At 37.8% G+C, this 21475-nt stretch overlaps 1 protein-coding gene and 1 long non-coding RNA gene across 3 annotated transcripts in view; one reads left to right on the top strand and one right to left on the bottom strand.

Annotated features, from left to right (window-relative positions):
- Positions 1-4418: 4418 nt before the first annotated feature.
- LOC127987724 (gastrula zinc finger protein XlCGF49.1-like) overlaps positions 4419-21475 on the bottom strand; it is a 198857-nt gene continuing 181800 nt past the window's right edge. For both annotated transcript variants that reach the window (XM_052590115.1, XM_052590116.1), the window contains exon 2: positions 4419-5654. In XM_052590115.1, the coding sequence (XP_052446075.1) occupies positions 4975-5654 (680 nt within the window). In that variant the 3' untranslated portion in view covers positions 4419-4974. The remainder of the gene's footprint in view (positions 5655-21475) is intronic.
- On the top strand, positions 15527-20998 carry LOC127987783 (uncharacterized). Its single transcript, XR_008161386.1, has 2 exons — positions 15527-15951; positions 20713-20998. It is a non-coding gene; the product is annotated as an uncharacterized LOC127987783 (long non-coding RNA).

A 21475-nucleotide genomic window follows, 5' to 3' on the forward strand; every position in this document is an offset into this window, starting at 1 on the left:
TTTCATTTTTTTTTTCTCCTCTCCCGGAATGGCCATCCCAGCAGTCCATCTCCTATGCCTGGAGCAACTTGACCGTTCGCTGGAGGACCACACCAGGGACTTTTTAGATCTGGCGTGCCTTACTCACTTCCCCGACCGCTCGCTCTCTAACTTCTTCTACACCGGCCTGAGCGAGCGGTGTAAGGCACGCCTACCAGCGAACGGTCCCCGAGAGGATTTCGCCGCTTTTGTGGAGTGGGTGCTGGAGAAAAACGGATCTTCATGGACCGTCAGCACCGCCAAAGAGGATATTTCCAGCCCCACTCCCGACCCAGAGACCAGCCAGCCACCATCACGCCGCACGGAGCCAGAGCCCACCGCAGCCGCAGAGCCCGAGCCATCCACTGACAGGAAGCAGGATCTCGAGAGCGCGACTGACCAGGTGTGTGAGCCGGCAACACCGTGCATCGTGGGAGTCCTCGTGGAGATCGAGGGCGTGGAGGAAAGCCCTGCCCACACTCCTGCGACTGAGGGTGAGCTGTATGCAGTCTCTGGAAATCATATGGAGCAAGTTCTGGACCTTATGGACTGGTCTATGGAGGTAATCCCTAATTTTCCTGTTTTTCCGCTGGTTCTGTCCAGGCCTGATCCCCCTGTATACCCTCTCAGTCTCCCACTCCTACCTCCTCCAGTCAGTTCCTATGCTCCATTTCCGCTGGTTCTGCCCAGCCATGAATTTTCTATTTCTCCGCTGGTTCCGCCCAGCCCTGAATTTTCCGTTTCTCCGCTGGTTCCGCCCAGCCCTGAATTTTCTGTTTCTCTGCTGGTTCCGCCCAGCCCTGAATTTTCTGTTTCTCTGCTGGTTCCGCCCAGCCCTGAATTTTCTGTATCTCCGCTGGTTCCGCCCAGCCCTGAATTTTCTGTTTATCCGCTGGTTCCGCCCAGCCCTGAATTTTCTGTTTCTCCGCTGGTTCCGCCCAGCTATGAATTTTCTGTGTCTCCTGTGTTCCCTCCCAGCCTCCCTCTCCCACCTCCTCCTGGACCTGCCGGTCCCTCTGCTCCACTTCTGCTGGTTCCGTCCAGCCCTGATCCTCCTGTCCTTCCTCCCATCCTTCCTCTCTCTCCTCCTCCTAGACCAGCCAGTTCCTCGTCATCCCTGCTGGTGCCAGTCAGTCCCGCAGCTCACCCTCAGTCCGCGCCATCTGGGCGCGATGGTTCGCCGCTGGACTGCCAGTCTCCAGCTCCGCCTTGGCGCATTAAGGCCCTTGTCTCCGCCTCCAGCCTCCGAGCCCTGGACTCCTCCTCGGTCCTTCGACCCAGCGGCTCCACCTTGGCTCTTAGTTCCCTTGTCTCCACCGTGGCCTGGCATCCCACCTGCTCCACCGGGCTCCCTCGTCCCTCTGGCTCCACCTTGGTCAGTCGTCGACCATCCGCCGCCTCGGGACTCCACTCCTCTGGTTCCACCTCGTCACTCCATCCCTCCGGCTCTGTCAGGCTCCTCCTTCCCTCCGGTTCCACCTCCATCCTTGGTCGCTCCGGCTCCACAGCGGTCTGCCAGGACCCTGCCTCCGCCTTGGTCGTCTGAGCCTTCTGCTCCACCTAGGCCCTCCGGATCCTCGACGTCACCCTGGCTCTGCGGCTGTGCTGCTCAGTCTTGGGCTCCTCACCCACCGGTGCAGTCTCCGCCTGTTGGCCCCCTGGTGTCGTCGACCCCTCCTTAGCCATGGCTCCTCCCGCCGTCAACTCCACCATGGATCTCCGTCCTGGCTGGTATCTGGTGGACCATCTGGCTCCTCCTGCTCCAGGCTCCTCCCTGGTTCCTCCCTCCATCCACTCCGCCCTGGTCCCTACCTGCATGCTCCCTCGTCACCTGCTCTTGGCCTGCTCCTCGCCCGCCTCCAGAACCCCCATCCTCCCTCCGCTGGTATTCCCTTTTGCGGTGCGAGGACGCACCGTTCCGGGAGGGGGCGAACTGTCACGTTTATGAATTTTCTGTTTCCTTTTTTGGTCACCTTCCTCCTAATTTGGTAAATTGATTCTTCCCACCTGTTTCCAGTTCCCTCATCACCTCCTGATTGTTTAAATACCCGTTCTGTTGAGTTCGGTACGTTTGTTTGTACGTTTGGATGTAATGCATTGTAGATGTGTCAATGAATGTAATGCTGAACGTAGTCTTTTATATTTTCTGTGTTCCTCTTCGTCATCAGTAAACTCCTTATTTGTTCCAGATTCTCTTCTTGCACTTTGTTTTACGTTTAGCACTACCTTAGTTTGTAACACCGGGTCTGTTTCACATTGTGTGTAATACAATGTAATACAAAAGCTAAACGCTTTCAAACTTACAGTATACACTACAGTCTCCATGCTCACAGCGTCCCAAACACAAATATTTTTTAGATATATTTTTTTATATTTATATTTTCATTGTCTGGCTATCTGGGACTTCAGTTTGGAGTTAAAGGTTACGATTATAATTTTTTCGCTTGTATTCTATAACATTGTGAGTTTATATTAGCATCTTTTGTTGTTTTTTTCATGGTAACTGATAGAGCGTTTGGACACGGAAGCGCTGCTACATGACGTCAGACTTAACAAGCGAATTATGCTAGTTAACTCAAGTCAGAATATACATGTGCACAGTTGCTTTTTTCATCCCTCACCGTGACATGTCTTCCCGGCGGTTTCGGGTCCAGCTATCAAACAATAAACTGATCCGGGTAGGAATTTCTTGGACCTACACGGGTCCGGGTCCAGCTTTTGAAATAATAGAGGTGTCCGGGTCCGTTCGGTGTAGTACATTACGGGTCTCTTTTGGGTTTGGGGACAAATTTTTGGACCTGTGAATACCTCTAGCTCGGATATCTTCCAAAACCAAAAATCAACCCCACCATCTCAGACCTAACCATAATTGATAGCGAAACAATTTCTTTAATAATCAAACAAAAACAGACCAAAGCAAGAAAGGTAATTTCATCTATATCTCCAATCTCTCTTCTCCCATCCAGCTCTACCAGTCCATCTTCGAGTACCTCTGCCTATTTTTAGACGAATCCAAAAAACCTGTCACTCTCTTCTGATTCCAAAAACATCTCAGATCTGTCCTGAAATTATCAGGCATCCCAGCAGGAAATTTCTCTAGCCACTATTTCCCCATCGGGGCAGCCCAAAAAGGCCTCTCCAAACAGCAGATGTTCTTCAGAAGGCTTACCCGTTAGATGCTGCAAGTATTGAGCTCCCATCGGATGTTGGCAAGAGTCTCCCATCCACATAACTTTACCTTCCCATTTGACAGTTGGCGAGGTACGGGCGTCCATCACCAAGAGTCTCGACCACCTGCCAAATGCTGTCCGAGCTCTCTCAGCTAAATATGTATTCCCCCCCCCCCCCGCCTGGCGAGGCTTACCCGTTCGATGTCCTGAGTCCTGATCTCCCATCTGATGCTACGGGAGCCCTCCCAGTCGGGTTTTCCTTTTCTCGCTCTCCACCCGGCGAGACTTACCTGTCTGATGCAGTGAGAATTGATCTCCCATCAGATGTCGCAAGAGTCCTCCTTGTCTGACGGCCCAAGGCCTTTTTATCTGCCAAATCGAGAAGACCCACACGTCCTGAGTCTTGATCTCCAGTCAGAGGCTTTATAGGCCCTCTCGGTCAGCCATTTGCCCTTTGACCACTGATTAGATTTCTTAGTCTGCCAGCTGTCCCGGGGGTACTCTAGGTACACTAAATATGCATTACCATACTTCAGCTAATTATATGAAAGGGTAAACATGTGAAATTATGTTTTATTAAAAAGGTTTGGGAGAAGAGCGACAGATATATAGCCTAATTATCACAGATCGAGCGTACTCAGGTTAATCTACACTATGGTATAAATATAGCTGACTTACCTTTATTCATTGACATTGTTTATCAGCATCCCTCCTCCACCCCATCTCCTCACTTTGAAGTCATATTACACTTATTGGGGGTACTCTACTTTCAGGCATTCCCAAGATCAGGGCTCTTCCCCGGACAACACACCAAATATGCATTACCATACTTAGCTAATTGTATGTAAGAGTGAACTCGTTAACAACATTTATAACAAAATAGCTTTCTCGTTTTGAATATTAAGAGAAACAAGACAAAACCTTTAGATAGTGCTGATATTGCAAATAGTCCTGAGACCAATAAAGACTATTCAGAAATGACCCCATAAAAATGTTAATTAAAAACAAAATAAGAAACGTGTATTTTACAATTACTTAAAAAGGTGCAAACACCTCACTTCAGGAACTTCGACTGATGACTTCATCAACGCGAGTCAAAACCAATGTTAGATGATCAGGAACGCACCAATTTTTTTTAAACTACGAAACTCTGTAACAAAAATATCTATAACACAACATATCAAACTAAATTAATGTTAAAACAGTTAATGATAGACAGATAATCAGGTGTGAGGGGACATATAGTTTATTAGGTAGATTAAAAAGCTTTATCGAGAAATGTAGTTAAGCCCCAAGGCAATATTTAATGGCTTTTAGATGTAACTAGAATTATCAAATTATTCATTCGTGATGCAAGAAAAATCAGCAGACAACAAAAGTGGCCAATAAAAGTTTGATATTTGAAGCAAACAAAGTAAAAGACAGATCCCTCTATTCATTGACTAACAAGATTGCAAAGCATCTCAAGTGAACAAAAGTGAAGATGGATCAGATGTAAAACATACATGACAGAATATCTTACACCTGTATTTTGTAAAACACACCCTAAAAAATAAAGCATAATAATATAATAATAATAATAATATAATTTACATAATGTAACAGTTTTATACAAGAATACAGCTTTAGATATTGTCCTTAGGGAAGGAACTTTGAGTTGATCTAAATCTCACAGAAACTGGTGGTCTTTAAGATGATCTTTATTAGATTATGTTTCTTATAACAGATTAATACGGAAGAGATGCTGTGTAGCACTTGAAAACGCTGGACCTGACCTGGAGATAAGCTACTTAATGTGATTCTTTATTGTATGTCTCTGTAAAGAAGACGTATGACTGAAACTCTGCCCACATGTAGTGCAGTGATACAGTTTCCTTCCAGTGTGAATCCTCTCGTGTGATTTCAGATGTGCTCTCTGACTGAATCTCTTCTCACAGTGTGAACACTTGTAAGGTTTCTCTCCAGTGTGGATCCTCTCGTGCCGTTTCAAATCTTTATCTGTAATAAAAGTCTTCTCACACTCAAAACACATATAATCTTTTACACCAGCGTGTATCTTCTGATGTAGTTTTAAACTCTGCAGTTGAGAAAAACTCTTTCCACACAAAGAACATGAATGTGGTTTCTCCTTCGAATGAACTTTCAGGTGATTAATCCAGCTTGAATCCCATGCAAATGTTTTTCCGCACTGATCACATTCATGCAGTTTCTCTTCAGTGTGGATGTTCATGTGCATCTTAAGGTTTGACGATTGAGTGAAACTCTTCCCGCACTGATCACATGTGTATGGTTTCTCTCCAGTGTGGATGTTCATGTGTCTTTTGAGACTCTGTTTGTATGTGAAGCTCTTTCCACACTGAGTGCAGGTGAAATTTTTCTTGACTCTTCTTTTCAGTAAAGTAATACTTTCAGTCTGTGAGAGAGTCTTTTCTCCAGGTTTGACAGGTTTTTTCTCCTCCATTAGATCTGAAATTACAGTTAAAAGTAATAATATAAATAAATCATGTGAAGTGAAAGGAGACAACAGCTAGACCAAATTATGATCATTTTGACACATTTTTATATAAAAAGGTACATTTATCTATATTTAAAAATACAGACACAAATCCAATGTTTGTGTAGTAAGAACTATTCAATGACTAATCAAATCCACAGTTAAAATATTATAAACATAATATTAACATTAATATACTATACTAAGAAAATTATGTAATTAATAACTATTTGAAATGAATTAACTAGCCAATATTTTTCACTCAACACAATTTCCATTCCATTTCTTCCTTTTTAAAGCATTTTTTAATGGCAACAAACAGGAAGTGACATAATTTGAACATCTGATTTTAAGTCCCCTGGAGATAGAAAGTCTCCCCAATATTATTTATTGATTTAATTTATCCCCTTCATTTTTTTTTTTTTTTTTTATAAACACCAAATCTGATGAATTGCTGATCTGAAATTGCTTCACTGAAGGTGTGTTGTTGTGGGAGGAGCTTCACTGTAGGAAGAGAAGATCTGCCAAAGTCTTGAGTTAGATTTTCTACTAATTCACATATCAAGTATGCATTTACTTGCTATTTATAGTAAAATATCGAAATACAAATTCACACATGCATTTATGCTTGTCTGTTAGCACTTTAAATTTAATATTTACAAATATTTCAATTTTAAGAATAAAATCTAAAGAGTAAACAGAAGAAAGTTAAGTAACTTTAAAAAATCATTTTTTCCATAATCCCTTTTATTTGAGTTTAAAGTTCTGTTCATTAGTTTTTACCTTTGTTTTGGTTTTCAGTTAACAGTTTAACACAGACTAATGAAATAAAGGCTGTTAGGACATCTGTGTCTGATAGATATCACAATAGTGTCTCTATAGTTTAAGTCTCTTCTAAGAATGAATTGAACTTTAACTGACAGTTTACATGAGATCAGTAGAATGAATGAGGTGAAAACAGGAGCTATTATCATAAAATAACAACAAGTCCTCCAACTCATACGACCGTATGGGTCGTTTGACTGCGGTCAAGCCAGCCGCACTTCAGAAAAACACCGTCAAGCCAGCCGCGAGTGAAATTTATATGCGCGTGTATTACTATAATTACGGCAATAGCAGGAACAACAGAGAGGGAACGCGCTTTCAGAGCGCTTTTCATCTATACGTTCAGATTTGATCTATGACGACCTTTTTCGCCCATCTGCTCTAATATTCGTGTAACTTATTGTTTTCCTTGACTGCTCTGTATTACTATAATTTTCAGCCTTTCAAAGCATTACAATTATTAGTAGAAAACGAGATATGGGACATTCATTGATTTAGAAGACACTTTTTTATGATGAGAAAGAAGCAATTAAAGGTCAGTTCTTAAAGAAGACATCCCATACTATATCCATACCTCACATAAAACCATTTTACTGGAGACTTTTAGAGATATAGGATAATATTACACTTTACAAGTCTTTAAAGATCCCATTTCTAACAAGTAGAAAAAAAACAATGGTCAGTTCTTATAAGGGACTTCGCATACTATATGCAAACTTAATATCAAACCATTGTACAACAGCATTTTTGAGATATGGGACATTATTACACTTTAAAGGGTTATAAAGATCATATTTATAATAAATAGAAAAAAACAATGGTCAGTTCTTATCAGGGACGTCCCATACTATATACACAAAAAATCATTTTGCTAAAGCATTTTTGAGATATGGGTCCATATGGCGATTAAGAGGGCTATAAAGACCCCTATAGCGGAGTACAAAACTTTTTATCCACAGGAAGAAGGAGGCGGAAACCGGCCATCAATCAAATAAGGCTTTTAATAACAAAATAAACACAAAACACTGCGACAGCCCTTCACGGACAACTGTCGCTTACAAACAAAAACCAAGTACAAACTAAAATCATGGCCTGGCCTGGCCCTCTCTCGTTGTTCACTGTCGTCGCCCCCTCTTTTGTATCCTTCCATCTCCACCGCGGGACGCGAGACCGGTGAGTGGAGCAGGCGTCGCTCATTTCCAGTCACTCCACTGGCCTCATTCCGTTCTCATGGCTCGCGGCCCCGCCCCACTCATCACAACCCTATTTCTAATAAGTAGAAAAAAAACAAAGGTCAGTTCATATAAGGGACATCCCAAACTATATGCAAACCTCATATCAAACCATTTTACTGCAGCATTTTTGAGATATGCGTCCATATCGCGATTTAGAGGGCTATAAAGTCAACATTTCTAATAAGTAGAAAAAAACAAAGGTCAGTTCTTATCAGGGACATCACATACTATTTGCACCCTTCATATGAAACCATTTTACTGCAGCATTTTTGAGATATGGGACAATACAATGATTTAGAGGGCGATAAAGACACCATTTCTAATAAGTAGAAAAAAACAATAGTCAGTTCTTATCAGGGACATCCCATACTATATGCACACTTCATATGAAACCATTTTACTGCAGCATTTTTAATATATGGGACAATACAATGATTTAAAGGGCTATAAAGACACCATTTCTAATAAGTAGAAAAAAACAATAGTCTGTTCCTATAAGGGATTTCACATACTATATGCACACCTCATATCAAAACCTTTTACTGCAGCATTTTTGACATATGGGTCCAAATGGTGATTTCGATGGCTATAAAGACACCATTTCTAATAAGTAGAAAAAAACAATGGTCAGTTCTTATGAAGCACATGCCATACTATATGCACACCTCATATCAAAGCATTTTACTGCAGCATGTTTGAGATATGGGTCCATATGGCAATTTAGAGTGCTATAAAGACCCCATTTCTAATAAGTAGAAAAAAATAATAGTCAGTTCTCATCAGTGACGTCCCATACTATGAGCACATCTCATATCAAACCATTTTACTGCAGCTTTTTCCAGAAATGGGAAATTATTACACTTTAACGGGCTGTGAAGATCCCATTTCTAATAAGTAGAAAAAAACAATGGTCAGATCTTATAAAGGACATTCCATACTATATGCACAAATCATATCAAACCATTTTACTGCAGCATTTTTGAGATATGGGTCCATGTGGCAATTTAGAGGGCTATAAAGACAACATTTCTAATAAGTAGAAAAAAACAATAGTCAGTTCTTATCAGGGACGTCCCATACTATATGCACCCTTCATATGAAACCATTTTACTGCAGCATTTTTAAGATACGAGACATTTTTACACTTTAAAGGGCTGTAAAGATCCCATTTCTAATAAGTAGAAAAAAACAAAAGTCAGTTCTTATCAGGGACATCCCATACTATATGCACACCTCATATCAAACCATTTTACTGCAGAATTTTCGAGATATGGGACATTATTATATTTTAAAGGGCTATAAAGATCCCATTTCTAATAAGTAGATAAAAACAATGGTATGTTCCTATAAGGGATGTCCCATACTATATGCACACCTCATATCAAACCCTTTTACTGCAGCATTTTTGAGATATGGGTCCAAATGGTGATTTAGAGTGCTACAAAGACCCCATTTCTAATAAGTAGAAAAAAACAATGGTCAGTTCTTATAAAGGACATGCCATACTATATGCACACCTCATATCAAACCATTTTACTGCAGCATTTTCGAGATATGGGACATTATTACACTTTAAAGGGCTGTAAAGATCCCATTTCTAATAAGTAGAAAAAAACGAAAGTCAGTTCTTATCAGGGACATCCCATAATATATGCACACCTCATATCAAACCATTTTACTGCAGCATTTTCGAGATATGGGACATTATTACACTTTAAATGGCTGTAAAGATCCCATTTCTAATAAGTAGAAAAAAACAACAGTCAGTTCTTATCTGGGATGTCCCATACTATATGCACACCTCATTTCAAACCATTTTACTGCAGCATTTTTCAGATATGGGACAATACAATGATTTAGAGGGCTATAAAGACACCATTTCTAATAAGTAGAAAAAAACAATAGTCAGTTCTTATCAGGGACGTCCCATACTATATGCACACCTCATATCAAACCATTTTACTGCAGCATTTTCAAGATACGGGACATTATTACACTTTAAATGGCTGTAAAGATCACATTTCTAATAAGTAGAAAAAAACAAAAGTCAGTTCTTATCAGGGACATCCCATACTATATGCACACCTCATATCAAACCATTTTACTGCAGCATTTTCGAGATATGGGACATTATTACACTTTAAATGGCTGTAAAGATCCCATTTCTAATAAGTAGAAAAAAGCAACAGTCAGTTCTTATCAGGGATGTCCCATACTATATGCACACCTCATATCAAATCATTTTACTGCAGCATTTTCGAGATATGGGACATTATTACACTTTAAATGGCTGTAAAGATCCCATTTCTAATAAGTAGAAAAAAACAATAGTCAGTTCTTATCAGGGACGTCCCATACTATATGCACACCTCATATCAAACCATTTTACTGCAGCATTTTCGAGATATGGGACATTATTACACTTCAAATGGCTCTAAAGATCCCATTTCTAATAAGTAGAAAAAAACAATGGTCTGTTCCTATAAGGGACGTCCCATACTATTTGCACACCTCATATCAAACCATTTTACTGCAGCATTTTTAAGATACGGGACATTATTACACTATAAAGGGCTGTAAAGATCCAATTTCTAATAAGTAGAAAAAAACAAAAGTCAGTTCTTATCAGGGACCTCCCACACTATATGCACACCTCATATCAAGCCATTTTACTGCAGCATTTTCGAGATATGGGACATTATTACACTTTAAATGGCTGTAAAGATCCCATTTCTAATAAATAGAAAAAAGCAACAGTCAGTTCTTATCAGGGATGTCCCATACTATATGCACACCTCATATCAAACCATTTTACTGCAGCATTTTTGAGATATGGGACATTATTACACTTTAAATGGCTGTAAAGATCCCATTTCTAATAAGTAGAAAAAAGCAACAGTCAGTTCTTATCAGGGATGTCCCATACTATATGCACACCTCATATCAAACCATTTTACTGCAGCATTTTTCTGATATGGGACAATACAATGATTTAGAGGGCTATAAAGACACCATTTCTAATAAGTAGAAAAAAACAATAGTCAGTTCTTATCAGGGATGTCCCATACTATATGCACACCTCATATCAAACCATTTTACTGCAGCATTTTCAAGATATGGGACATTATTACACTTTAAAGGGCTATAAAGATCCCATTTCTAATAAGTAGAAAAAAACAATGGTCAGTTCTTATAAAGGACATGCCATACTATATGCACACCTCATATCAAACCATTTTACTGCAGCATTTTTGAGATATGGGTCCAAATGGTGATTTGTAGGGCTATAAAGACATCATTTCTAATAAGTAGAAAAAAACAATGGTCAGTTCTTATAAAGGACATCCCATACTATATGCACACCTCATATCAAACCCTTTTACTGCAGCATTTTTGAGATATGGGACATTATTACACTTTAAAGGGCTATAAAGATCCCATTTCTAATAAGTAGAAAAAAACAAAAGTCAGTTCTTATCAGGGACCTCCCACACTATATGCACACCTCATATCAAGCCATTTTACTGCAGCATTTTCGAGATATGGGACATTATTACACTTTAAATGGCTGTAAAGATCCCATTTCTAATAAATAGAAAAAAGCAACAGTCAGTTCTTATCAGGGATGTCCCATACTATATGCACACCTCATATCAAACCATTTTACTGCAGCATTTTTGAGATATGGGACATTATTACACTTTAAATGGCTGTAAAGATCCCATTTCTAATAAGTAGAAAAAAGCAACAGTCAGTTCTTATCAGGGATGTCCCATACTATATGCACACCTCATATCAAACCATTTTACTCCAGCATTTTCAAGATATGGGACATTATTACACTTTAAAGGGCTATAAAGATCCCATTTCTAATAAGTAGAAAAAAACAAAAGTCAGTTCTTATCAAGGACATCCCATACTATATGCACACCTCATATCAAACCATTTTACTGCAGCATTTTTGAGATATGGGTCCAAATGGTGATTTGGAGGGCTATAAAGGCATCATTTCTAATAAGTAGAAAAAAACAATGGTCAGTTCTTATAAAGGACATCCCATACTATATGCACACCTCATATCAAACCCTTTTACTGCAGCATTTTTGAGATATGGGACATTATTACACTTTAAAGGGCTATAAAGATCCCATTTCTAATAAGTAGAAAAAAACAACAGTCAGTTCTTATCAGGGACCTCCCACACTATATGCACACCTCATATCAAACCATTTTACTGCAGCATTTTTGAGATATGGGTCCAAATGGTGATTTAGAGTGCTACAAAGACCCCATTTCTAATAAGTAGAAAAAAACAATGGTCAGTTCTTATAAAGGACATCCCATACTATATGCACACCTCATATCAAACCCTTTTACTGCAGCATTTTTGAGATATGGGACATTATTACACTTTAAAGGGCTATAAAGATCCAATTTCTAGTAAGTAGAAAAAAGAATAGTCAGTTCTTATCAGGGACGTCCCATACTATATGCACACCTCATATCAAACCATTTTACTGCAGCATTTTTGAGATATGGGTCCATATGGTAATTTAGAAGACCACATTTCTAATAAGTTGAAAAACAAATGTCAGCTCCTTTAAGGGATGTCCCATACTATATGCACACCTCATATCAAACCATTTTACAGCAGCATTTTCAGATATGGGACTATATGGTGATTCTTTGGGCTATAAATATCCCATGTTGCTCCCACATTATCTTATGCCGCGTTTCCACCGAAATTACCCGGAACATTTTTACCAGGAACTTTTTTTCCCAGGAACTTTTTTTCCCCCCAGACCTGTTGCTTTCTGCGTTTCCACCGCGGTGTAAAGTACCGGGTAGATTAGGCAAATGACTGGTGACGTAGGTCTGCGCGCGTTTCTCAATACAAAGTACCTCTGATTAAAAAAAAAAAAAAGTACGCTGATTTTGGACGTGCATCCTAGGTAGTTAGTTCAGACTTTGTTCATTCGACTGGGGAGTGTGATGTCTGCAACTACGCAAGTCCGGTAAATCTATAAACAGCAGCGTAACTATATACTATATATATATATGATACTTGATAACTTCAGTCAGCTCGTCTTGGCTACTGCAATTTTCCCTACTGTATATTTACAATAAAACGAAATATGATATCAAATACCACTGCCTCCTTTCGTTTTCATTTAAGCATAATAACAACTGCAGAAATGTACTTAGGTCAGGGAAATGTGTATATGCAGCCATTACAATGAAAGAAATATTATATAGACTTGCCTTTTTTATTTTCATTTTAACATATAGATAAATTGAATACAGACCAAAGAAAACCTGTTAGATTTACCCCGCAGCTGAATTATATTTTATGTTTAACCACTAAAGACACATCAGAGCCAGCGGCGCATATCAGAAGATCTATCCCAGGAGAGGCTGCTCTCTGCGGATACATGAGGACTGAGCTCCCGCTGATTGAGTGGAGCTCACCGTCTACGAGATCGGCGAAACACATTTTTAAATAGGCGCTGTCTTTATAAATAAACCATAGATTTGAGTTTTAAACAACTACATTCTCGCCTGAAATACTTTTAAAATTACATTTCATGACACAATAACAGTAATATTTGAAAATTATCCGAATAAATGGTGGTTGAACTCAACCAATGCTGCGTGAACTCAGATCGCTTTGGCTACTGCAATTTTCCCCTCAGTATATTTACAATAAAACGAAATAGGATATAAAATACCACTGCCTCCTTTCATTTTCATTTAAACATAATAACAGCTGCAGAAATGTACTTAGTTCAGGGATAAGTGTAACGTACAGCCATTACAATGAAAGAAATATTATATAGACTTGCCTTTTTATTTTCATTTTTACATATAGATAAATTGAATACAGACCAAAGAAAACCTGTTAGATTTACCCTGCAGCTGAATTATATTTTATGTTTAACCACTAAAGACACATCAGAGCCAGCGGCGCATATCAGAAGGTCTATCCCAGGAGAGGCTGCTCTCTGCGGATACATGAGGACTGAGCTCCCGCTGATTGAGTGGAGCTTACCGTCTCTGAGATCGGCGAAACACATTTTTAAATAGGCGCTGTCTTTATAAATAAACAACAGATTTGAGTTTCAAACAACTACATTCTCGCCTGAAATACTTTTAAAATTACATTTCATGACACAATAACAGTAATATTTTGAAAATGTTGATCCGAATAAATGGTGGTTGAACTCAACCAATGCTGCGTGAACTCAACCAATCAGCATGTTTAGCGCCAAAGTCCCGCCCCCGAAAGTTCCGGAACTTTAAAAAAGTACCACCTCGCCAGCAGGGACTTTCTGGGGGGCATTTTTTTACCCGGAACTTTTATTTAGTTCCTGGTTCCTGCGGTGGAAACACACCAAGTACCGGACCAAGTCCCTAGTTCCTGGGTAAAGTTCCTGCGGTGGAAACGCGGCTTTAAGTGTTCTTAATACCTGTGTATATACAATGTAACTACATGTGTACGTAATATATAACACAGTGTAAGTATACATTGGTATATAGTATCCATGGCTATAATATTTTTGTAACAACCCTCAGAATGGTTTGTGCAAGTACAAATGTATAACAGGACATGTAAATCTACATTTTGTAACAACAATATGTATAAGAGTAATTTGAACCATTTGATCCAGGTGGTGGAGATGGGTGGGTTTAGGGTTCTGTAAAGTGGGAGGAGTTGGTGCACCACTTTAATACCCGTGTACTTACATGGTAACTCCTCAGGAACTGTCGACTTCATTTAAAGTGCAACATTGTGGACACCAACCACATTTTATATGTAAAGCCTAATTTACTTGCCACTGCAGTGTAACATAGGGGTAATTACATAATAAATTGAATATTGCTATTAGTCCTGTTACACATTTGTACTTTCTTACCAATAAATTTTATCACCAATGTCCTGTTGCACATTTGTACTTACACATACCATTCAATGGGTTATTACAAATATTTAGTTACACATACATTAGAGCTATAGATACTATGTACCAATGTGTACTTACACTGTGGTTACATACTACATACACATCTAATTACTAAGTACACAGGTATTAGGGACACAATATAAAGTGGAACCCCCATTTCTAATAAGTTGAAAAAAAAAACAATATTTAGTTTGTATATTGGAGGTGCCATACTATATTCACACCTTATATAAAAAAGTTTTACTGCATTTCTAGCATTTTGCAAAGATGTTTTTCTGTTTTTCTGAAATATATTCTGTTTCAGAGGCCTAGAAAGACCCCATTTCTAATAAGTAGAAGAATACAATGATCAGTTAGTACATGGGACATCCCACAAGCACACCTTATATAAAACTATTTTACTGAAGTATTTGGTGTATAAAGATATTTTACGATAGCAATTTGGGGTTAAAAATCAAGAAAATCCTCAGAAACTCCAGTTTTGAGAACTATTTCAAATAAGTTTAAAAAAAGGCCATTCCTTCTAAAGTTCCTCCTACATTTTAAGCACACCTAATGTGAAGTCTGTGTACTGTGGCAGTTTGTAGAAGCATGCATTCATATAGAACAAAACACTCAAATACATTTTAATATTTCCTAATTTTTTGCAACCTATAGAAATGTTTTTTACAAATACTTAAAAGAAATAATGGCCTTTTCTTACAAAGTAGCTCATATTCTATCAGCACAGATAATCTGAAGTCTGTGTACTTTGGCAGTTTGTTGCATACATCCAAATTTAAAAATATTATATATATATATATATATATATATATATATATATCAGACTTCAGACTATCTGTGCTGATAGAATATGAGCTACTTTATATATATATTATAGACTGGATATTTTTTCCCCAGTTTTGAGGTTTATATAAACATCAGGTTAAATACATACAGTAGATAAAAATAATGGCCTTTGCATGCAAGGCACTCCCTATTCTTTCAGCAAATATGAAGTCACACACACTTGTCTGTCACACTATACTTCACACACTTTCTAAACACCAAATATGGAGTCTTTGCTCTGTGAAAGTTTAGAGTAGCTTGCATTCAATGGATGAATGGATCATAGCGTATCCCCAGTCTTGTTTCTGGAAATCTCACTTAAAGTTCAGTTCCAACCCTAATCTAATTAAGAGTCAGGAACAATTCATAGTTACAGAAAGGTTTGCTGGAGCAGGATTGACACTGAACTCTGCACGAAGGTAGTATTATTGTGTGCCTTTTAAAAATAGTAAGTGTTCCTACTTATGTAGTTAAATAGCATTTTGTTGAATTAGAATACATGTAAGTCCAAACTGCCAAAGTACCCAGATTTTATTTTAGCTGTGCTAATAAAGTAGGAGGTGCCTTGCATGAAATGGGCATCGTTTTCCTCTACTTTTATAAGCTGACATTTCTACATGTCTCAAAGTTATGCAAAGTCTCAGAACTGACTCTGAATGCATGCAGTTCCAGATTGGTAAACTGAAATGTTTTTTATAATGGCTGCACATATTTGGTGATGTCCCTTATGACAATTGTTTATTATTATTATTATTATTATTGGAATAGATAAATGTAATGTTTTATAACTCTATATGTGAAATACTTGCTAGCTCTTAAAAAAACCATACAGTAAAATGTTTTCCATGGATTTACTCATAGATTTTAGAAAACATTACATTTCTCTATGAGCCTCTGAAGTGAATATACCCTTTATCTTTATAGCCCCCTAAAGCACAATATAGGTCCATATCTCATTAATGTTGCAGTAGACTGGGTTTTTTTATCAAACCATTATGTGTGCATATAGTATGGGATGTCCCTTATGAGAACTGACCATTGTTTTTTTCTACTTATTAGAAATGGTGTCTTTATAGCCCTCTAAATCATTGTATTGTCCCATATCTGAAAAATGCTGCAGTAAAATGGTTTGATATGAGGTGTGCATATAGTATGGGAGGTCCCTGATAAGAACTGACCATTGTTTTTTTCTACTTATTAGAAATTACGTCTTTATAGCCCTCCAAATCACCATTTGGACCCATATCTCGAAAATGCCGCAGTAAAATGGTTTGATATGAGGTGTGCATATAGTATGGGAGGTCCCTGATAAGAATTGACTATTCTTTTTTTCTACTTATTACAAATGGGATCTTTATAGCCCTTTAAAGTGTAATAATGTCCCATATCTTGAAAATGCTGCAGTAAAATGGTTTGATATGAGGTGTGCATATAGTATGGGACATCCCTGATAAGAACTGACTATTGTTTTTTTCTCTACTTATTAGAAATGGTGTCTTTATAGCCCTCTAAATCATTGTATTGTCCCATATCTGAAAAATGCTGCAGTAAAATGGTTTGATATGAGGTGTGCATATAGTATGGGACATCCCAAATAAGAACTGACTGTTGTTTTTTTCTACTTATTAGAAATGGGATCTTTACAGCCATTTAAAGTGTAATAATGTCCCATATCTCGAAAATGCTGCAGTAAAATGGTTTGATAAGAGGTGTGCATATAGTATGGGATGTCCATGATAAGAACTGACTTTTGTTTTTTTCTACTTATTAGAAATTGGATCTTTACAGCCCTTTATAGTGTAATAATGTCCTGTATCTTAAAAATGCTGCAGTAAAATGGTTTGATATGAGGTGTGCAAATAGTATGGGACGTCCCTTATAGGAACAGACCATTGTTTTTTTCTACTTATTAGAAATGGGATCTTTAGAGCCATTTAAAGTGTAATAATGTCCCATATCTCGAAAATGCTGCAGTAAAATGGTTTGATATGAGGTGTGCATATAGTATGGCATGTCCTTTATAAGAACTGACCATTGTTTTTTTCTACTTATTAGAAATGGGGTCTTTATAGCCCTTTAAAGTGTAATAATGTCCCATATCTCAAAAATGCTGCAGTAAAAGGGTTTGATATGAGGGGTGCATATAGTATGGGATGTCCTTTATAAGAACTGACCATTGTTTTTTTCTACTTATTAGAAATGATGTCTTTATAGCCCTCCAAATCACCATTTGGACCCATATCTCAAAAATGCTGCAGTAAAATGGTTTGATATGAGGTGTGCATATAGTATGGGATGTCCCTGATAAGAACTGACTTTTGTTTTTTTCTACTTATTAGAAATGGGATCTTTATAGCCCTTTAAAGTGTAATAATGTCCCATATCTTGAAAATGCTGCAGTAAAATGGTTTGATATGAGGTGTGCATATAGTATGGGACATCCCTGATAAGAACTGACTGTTGCTTTTTTCTACTTATTAGAAATGGGATCTTTACAGCCATTTAAAGTGTAATAATGTCCCATATCTCGAAAATGCTGCAGTAAAATGATTTGATATGAGGTGTGCATATAGTATGGGACATCCCTGATAAGAACTGACTGTTGCTTTTTTCTACTTATTAGAAATGGGATCTTTACAGCCATTTAAAGTGTAATAATGTCCCATATCTCGAAAATGCTGCAGTAAAATGGTTTGATATGAGGTGTGCATATAGTATGGGATGTCCCTGATAAGAACTGACTTTTGTTTTTTTCTACTTATTAGAAATGTGATCTTTACAGCCATTTAAAGTGTAATAATGTCCCGTATCTTGAAAATGCTGCAGTAAAATGGTTTGATATGAGGTGTGCATATAGTATGGGACGTCCCTGATAAGAACTGACTATTGTTTTTTTCTACTTATTAGAAATGGGATCTTTACAGCCATTTAAAGTGTAATAATGTCCCATATCTCGAAAATGCTGCAGTAAAATGATTTGATATGAGGTGTGCATATAGTATGGGACATCCCTGATAAGAACTGACTGTTGCTTTTTTCTACTTATTAGAAATGGGATCTTTACAGCCATTTAAAGTGTAATAATGTCCCATATCTCGAAAATGCTGCAGTAAAATGGTTTGATATGAGGTGTGCATATAGTATGGGATGTCCCTGATAAGAACTGACTTTTGTTTTTTTCTACTTATTAGAAATGTGATCTTTACAGCCATTTAAAGTGTAATAATGTCCCGTATCTTGAAAATGCTGCAGTAAAATGGTTTGATATGAGGTGTGCATATAGTATGGGACGTCCCTGATAAGAACTGACTATTGTTTTTTTCTACTTATTAGAAATGGTGTCTTTATAGCCCTCTAAATCATTGTATTGTCCCATATCTGAAAAATGCTGCAGTAAAATGGTTTGAAATGAGGTGTGCATATAGTATGGGACATCCCAGATAAGAACTGACTGTTGTTTTTTTCTACTTATTAGAAATGGGATCTTTACAGCCATTTAAAGTGTAATAATGTCCCATATCTCGAAAATGCTGCAGTAAAATGGTTTGATATGAGGTGTGCATATATTATGGGATGTCCCTGATAAGAACTGACTTTCGTTTTTTTCTACTTATTAGAAATGGGATCTTTACAGCCCTTTAAAGTGTAATAATGTCCCATATCTCGAAAATGCTGCAGTAAAATGGTTTGATATGAGGTGTGCATATAGTATGGCATGTCCTTTATAAGAACTGACCATTGTTTTTTTCTACTTATTAGAAATGGGGTCTTTGTAGCACTCTAAATCACCATTTGGACCCATATCTCAAAAATGCTGCAGTAAAAGGGTTTGATATGAGGTGTGCATATAGTATGGGACATCCCTTATAGGAACATACCATTGTTTTTATCTACTTATTAGAAATGGGATCTTTATAGCCCTTTAAAATATAATAATGTCCCATATCTCGAAAATTCTGCAGTAAAATGGTTTGATATGAGGTGTGCATATAGTATGGGATGTCCCTGATAAGAACTGACTTTTGTTTTTTTCTACTTATTAGAAATGGGATCTTTACAGCCCTTTAAAGTGTAAAAATGTCTCGTATCTTAAAAATGCTGCAGTAAAATGGTTTCATATGAAGGGTGCATATAGTATGGGACGTCCCTGATAAGAACTGACTATTGTTTTTTTCTACTTATTAGAAATGTTGTCTTTATAGCCCTCTAAATTGCCACATGGACCCATATCTCAAAAATGCTGCAGTAAAATGGTTTGATATGATTTGTGCATATAGTATGGAATGTCCTTTATAAGATCTGACCATTGTTTTTTTCTACTTATTAGAAATGGGATCTTCACAGCCCGTTAAAGTGTAATAATTTCCCATTTCTGGAAAAAGCTGCAGTAAAATGGTTTGATATGAGATGTGCTCATAGTATGGGACGTCACTGATGAGAACTGACTATTATTTTTTTCTACTTATTAGAAATGGGGTCTTTATAGCACTCTAAATTGCCATATGGACCCATATCTCAAACATGCTGCAGTAAAATGCTTTGATATGAGGTGTGCATATAGTATGGCATGTGCTTCATAAGAACTGACCATTGTTTTTTTCTACTTATTAGAAATGGTGTCTTTATAGCCATCGAAATCACCATTTGGACCCATATGTCAAAAATGCTGCAGTAAAAGGTTTTGATATGAGGTGTGCATATAGTATGTGAAATCCCTTATAGGAACAGACTATTGTTTTTTTCTACTTATTAGAAATGGTGTCTTTATAGCCCTTTAAATCATTGTATTGTCCCATATATTAAAAATGCTGCAGTAAAATGGTTTCATATGAAGTGTGCATATAGTATGGGATGTCCCTGATAAGAACTGACTATTGTTTTTTTCTACTTATTAGAAATGGTGTCTTTATCGCCCTCTAAATCATTGTATTGTCCCATATCTCAAAAATGCTGCAGTAAAATGGTTTCATATGAAGGGTGCAAATAGTATGTGATGTCCCTGATAAGAACTGACCTTTGTTTTTTTCTACTTATTAGAAATGTTGACTTTATAGCCCTCTAAATCGCGATATGGACGCATATCTCAAAAATGCTGCAGTAAAATGGTTTGATATGAGGTTTGCATATAGTTTGGGATGTCCCTTATATGAACTGACCTTTGTTTTTTTTCTACTTATTAGAAATAGGGTTGTGATGAGTGGGGCGGGGCCGCGAGCCATGAGAACGGAATGAGGCCAGTGGAGTGACTGGAAATGAGCGACGCCTGCTCCACTCACCGGTCTCGCGTCCCGCGGTGGAGATGGAAGGATACAAAAGAGGGGGCGACGACAGTGAACAACGAGAGAGGGCCAGGCCAGGCCATGATTTTAGTTTGTACTTGGTTTTTGTTTGTAAGCGACAGTTGTCCGTGAAGGGCTGTCGCAGTGTTTTGTGTTTATTTTGTTATTAAAAGCCTTATTTGATTGATGGCCGGTTTCCGCCTCCTTCTTCCTGTGGATAAAAAGTTTTGTACTCCGCTATAGGGGTCTTTATAGCCCTCTTAATCGCCATATGGACCCATATCTCAAAAATGCTTTAGCAAAATGATTTTTTGTGTATATAGTATGGGACGTCCCTGATAAGAACTGACCATTGTTTTTTTCTATTTATTATAAATATGATCTTTATAACCCTTTAAAGTGTAATAATGTCCCATATCTCAAAAATGCTGTTGTACAATGGTTTGATATTAAGTTTGCATATAGTATGCGAAGTCCCTTATAAGAACTGACCATTGTTTTTTTTCTACTTGTTAGAAATGGGATCTTTAAAGACTTGTAAAGTGTAATATTATCCTATATCTCTAAAAGTCTCCAGTAAAATGGTTTTATGTGAGGTATGGATATAGTATGGGATGTCTTCTTTAAGAACTGACCTTTAATTGCTTCTTTCTCATCATAAAAA

This window comes from Carassius gibelio, chromosome B22 (genome assembly GCF_023724105.1).
Source record: "Carassius gibelio isolate Cgi1373 ecotype wild population from Czech Republic chromosome B22, carGib1.2-hapl.c, whole genome shotgun sequence".
NCBI lineage: Eukaryota > Metazoa > Chordata > Actinopteri > Cypriniformes > Cyprinidae > Carassius > Carassius gibelio.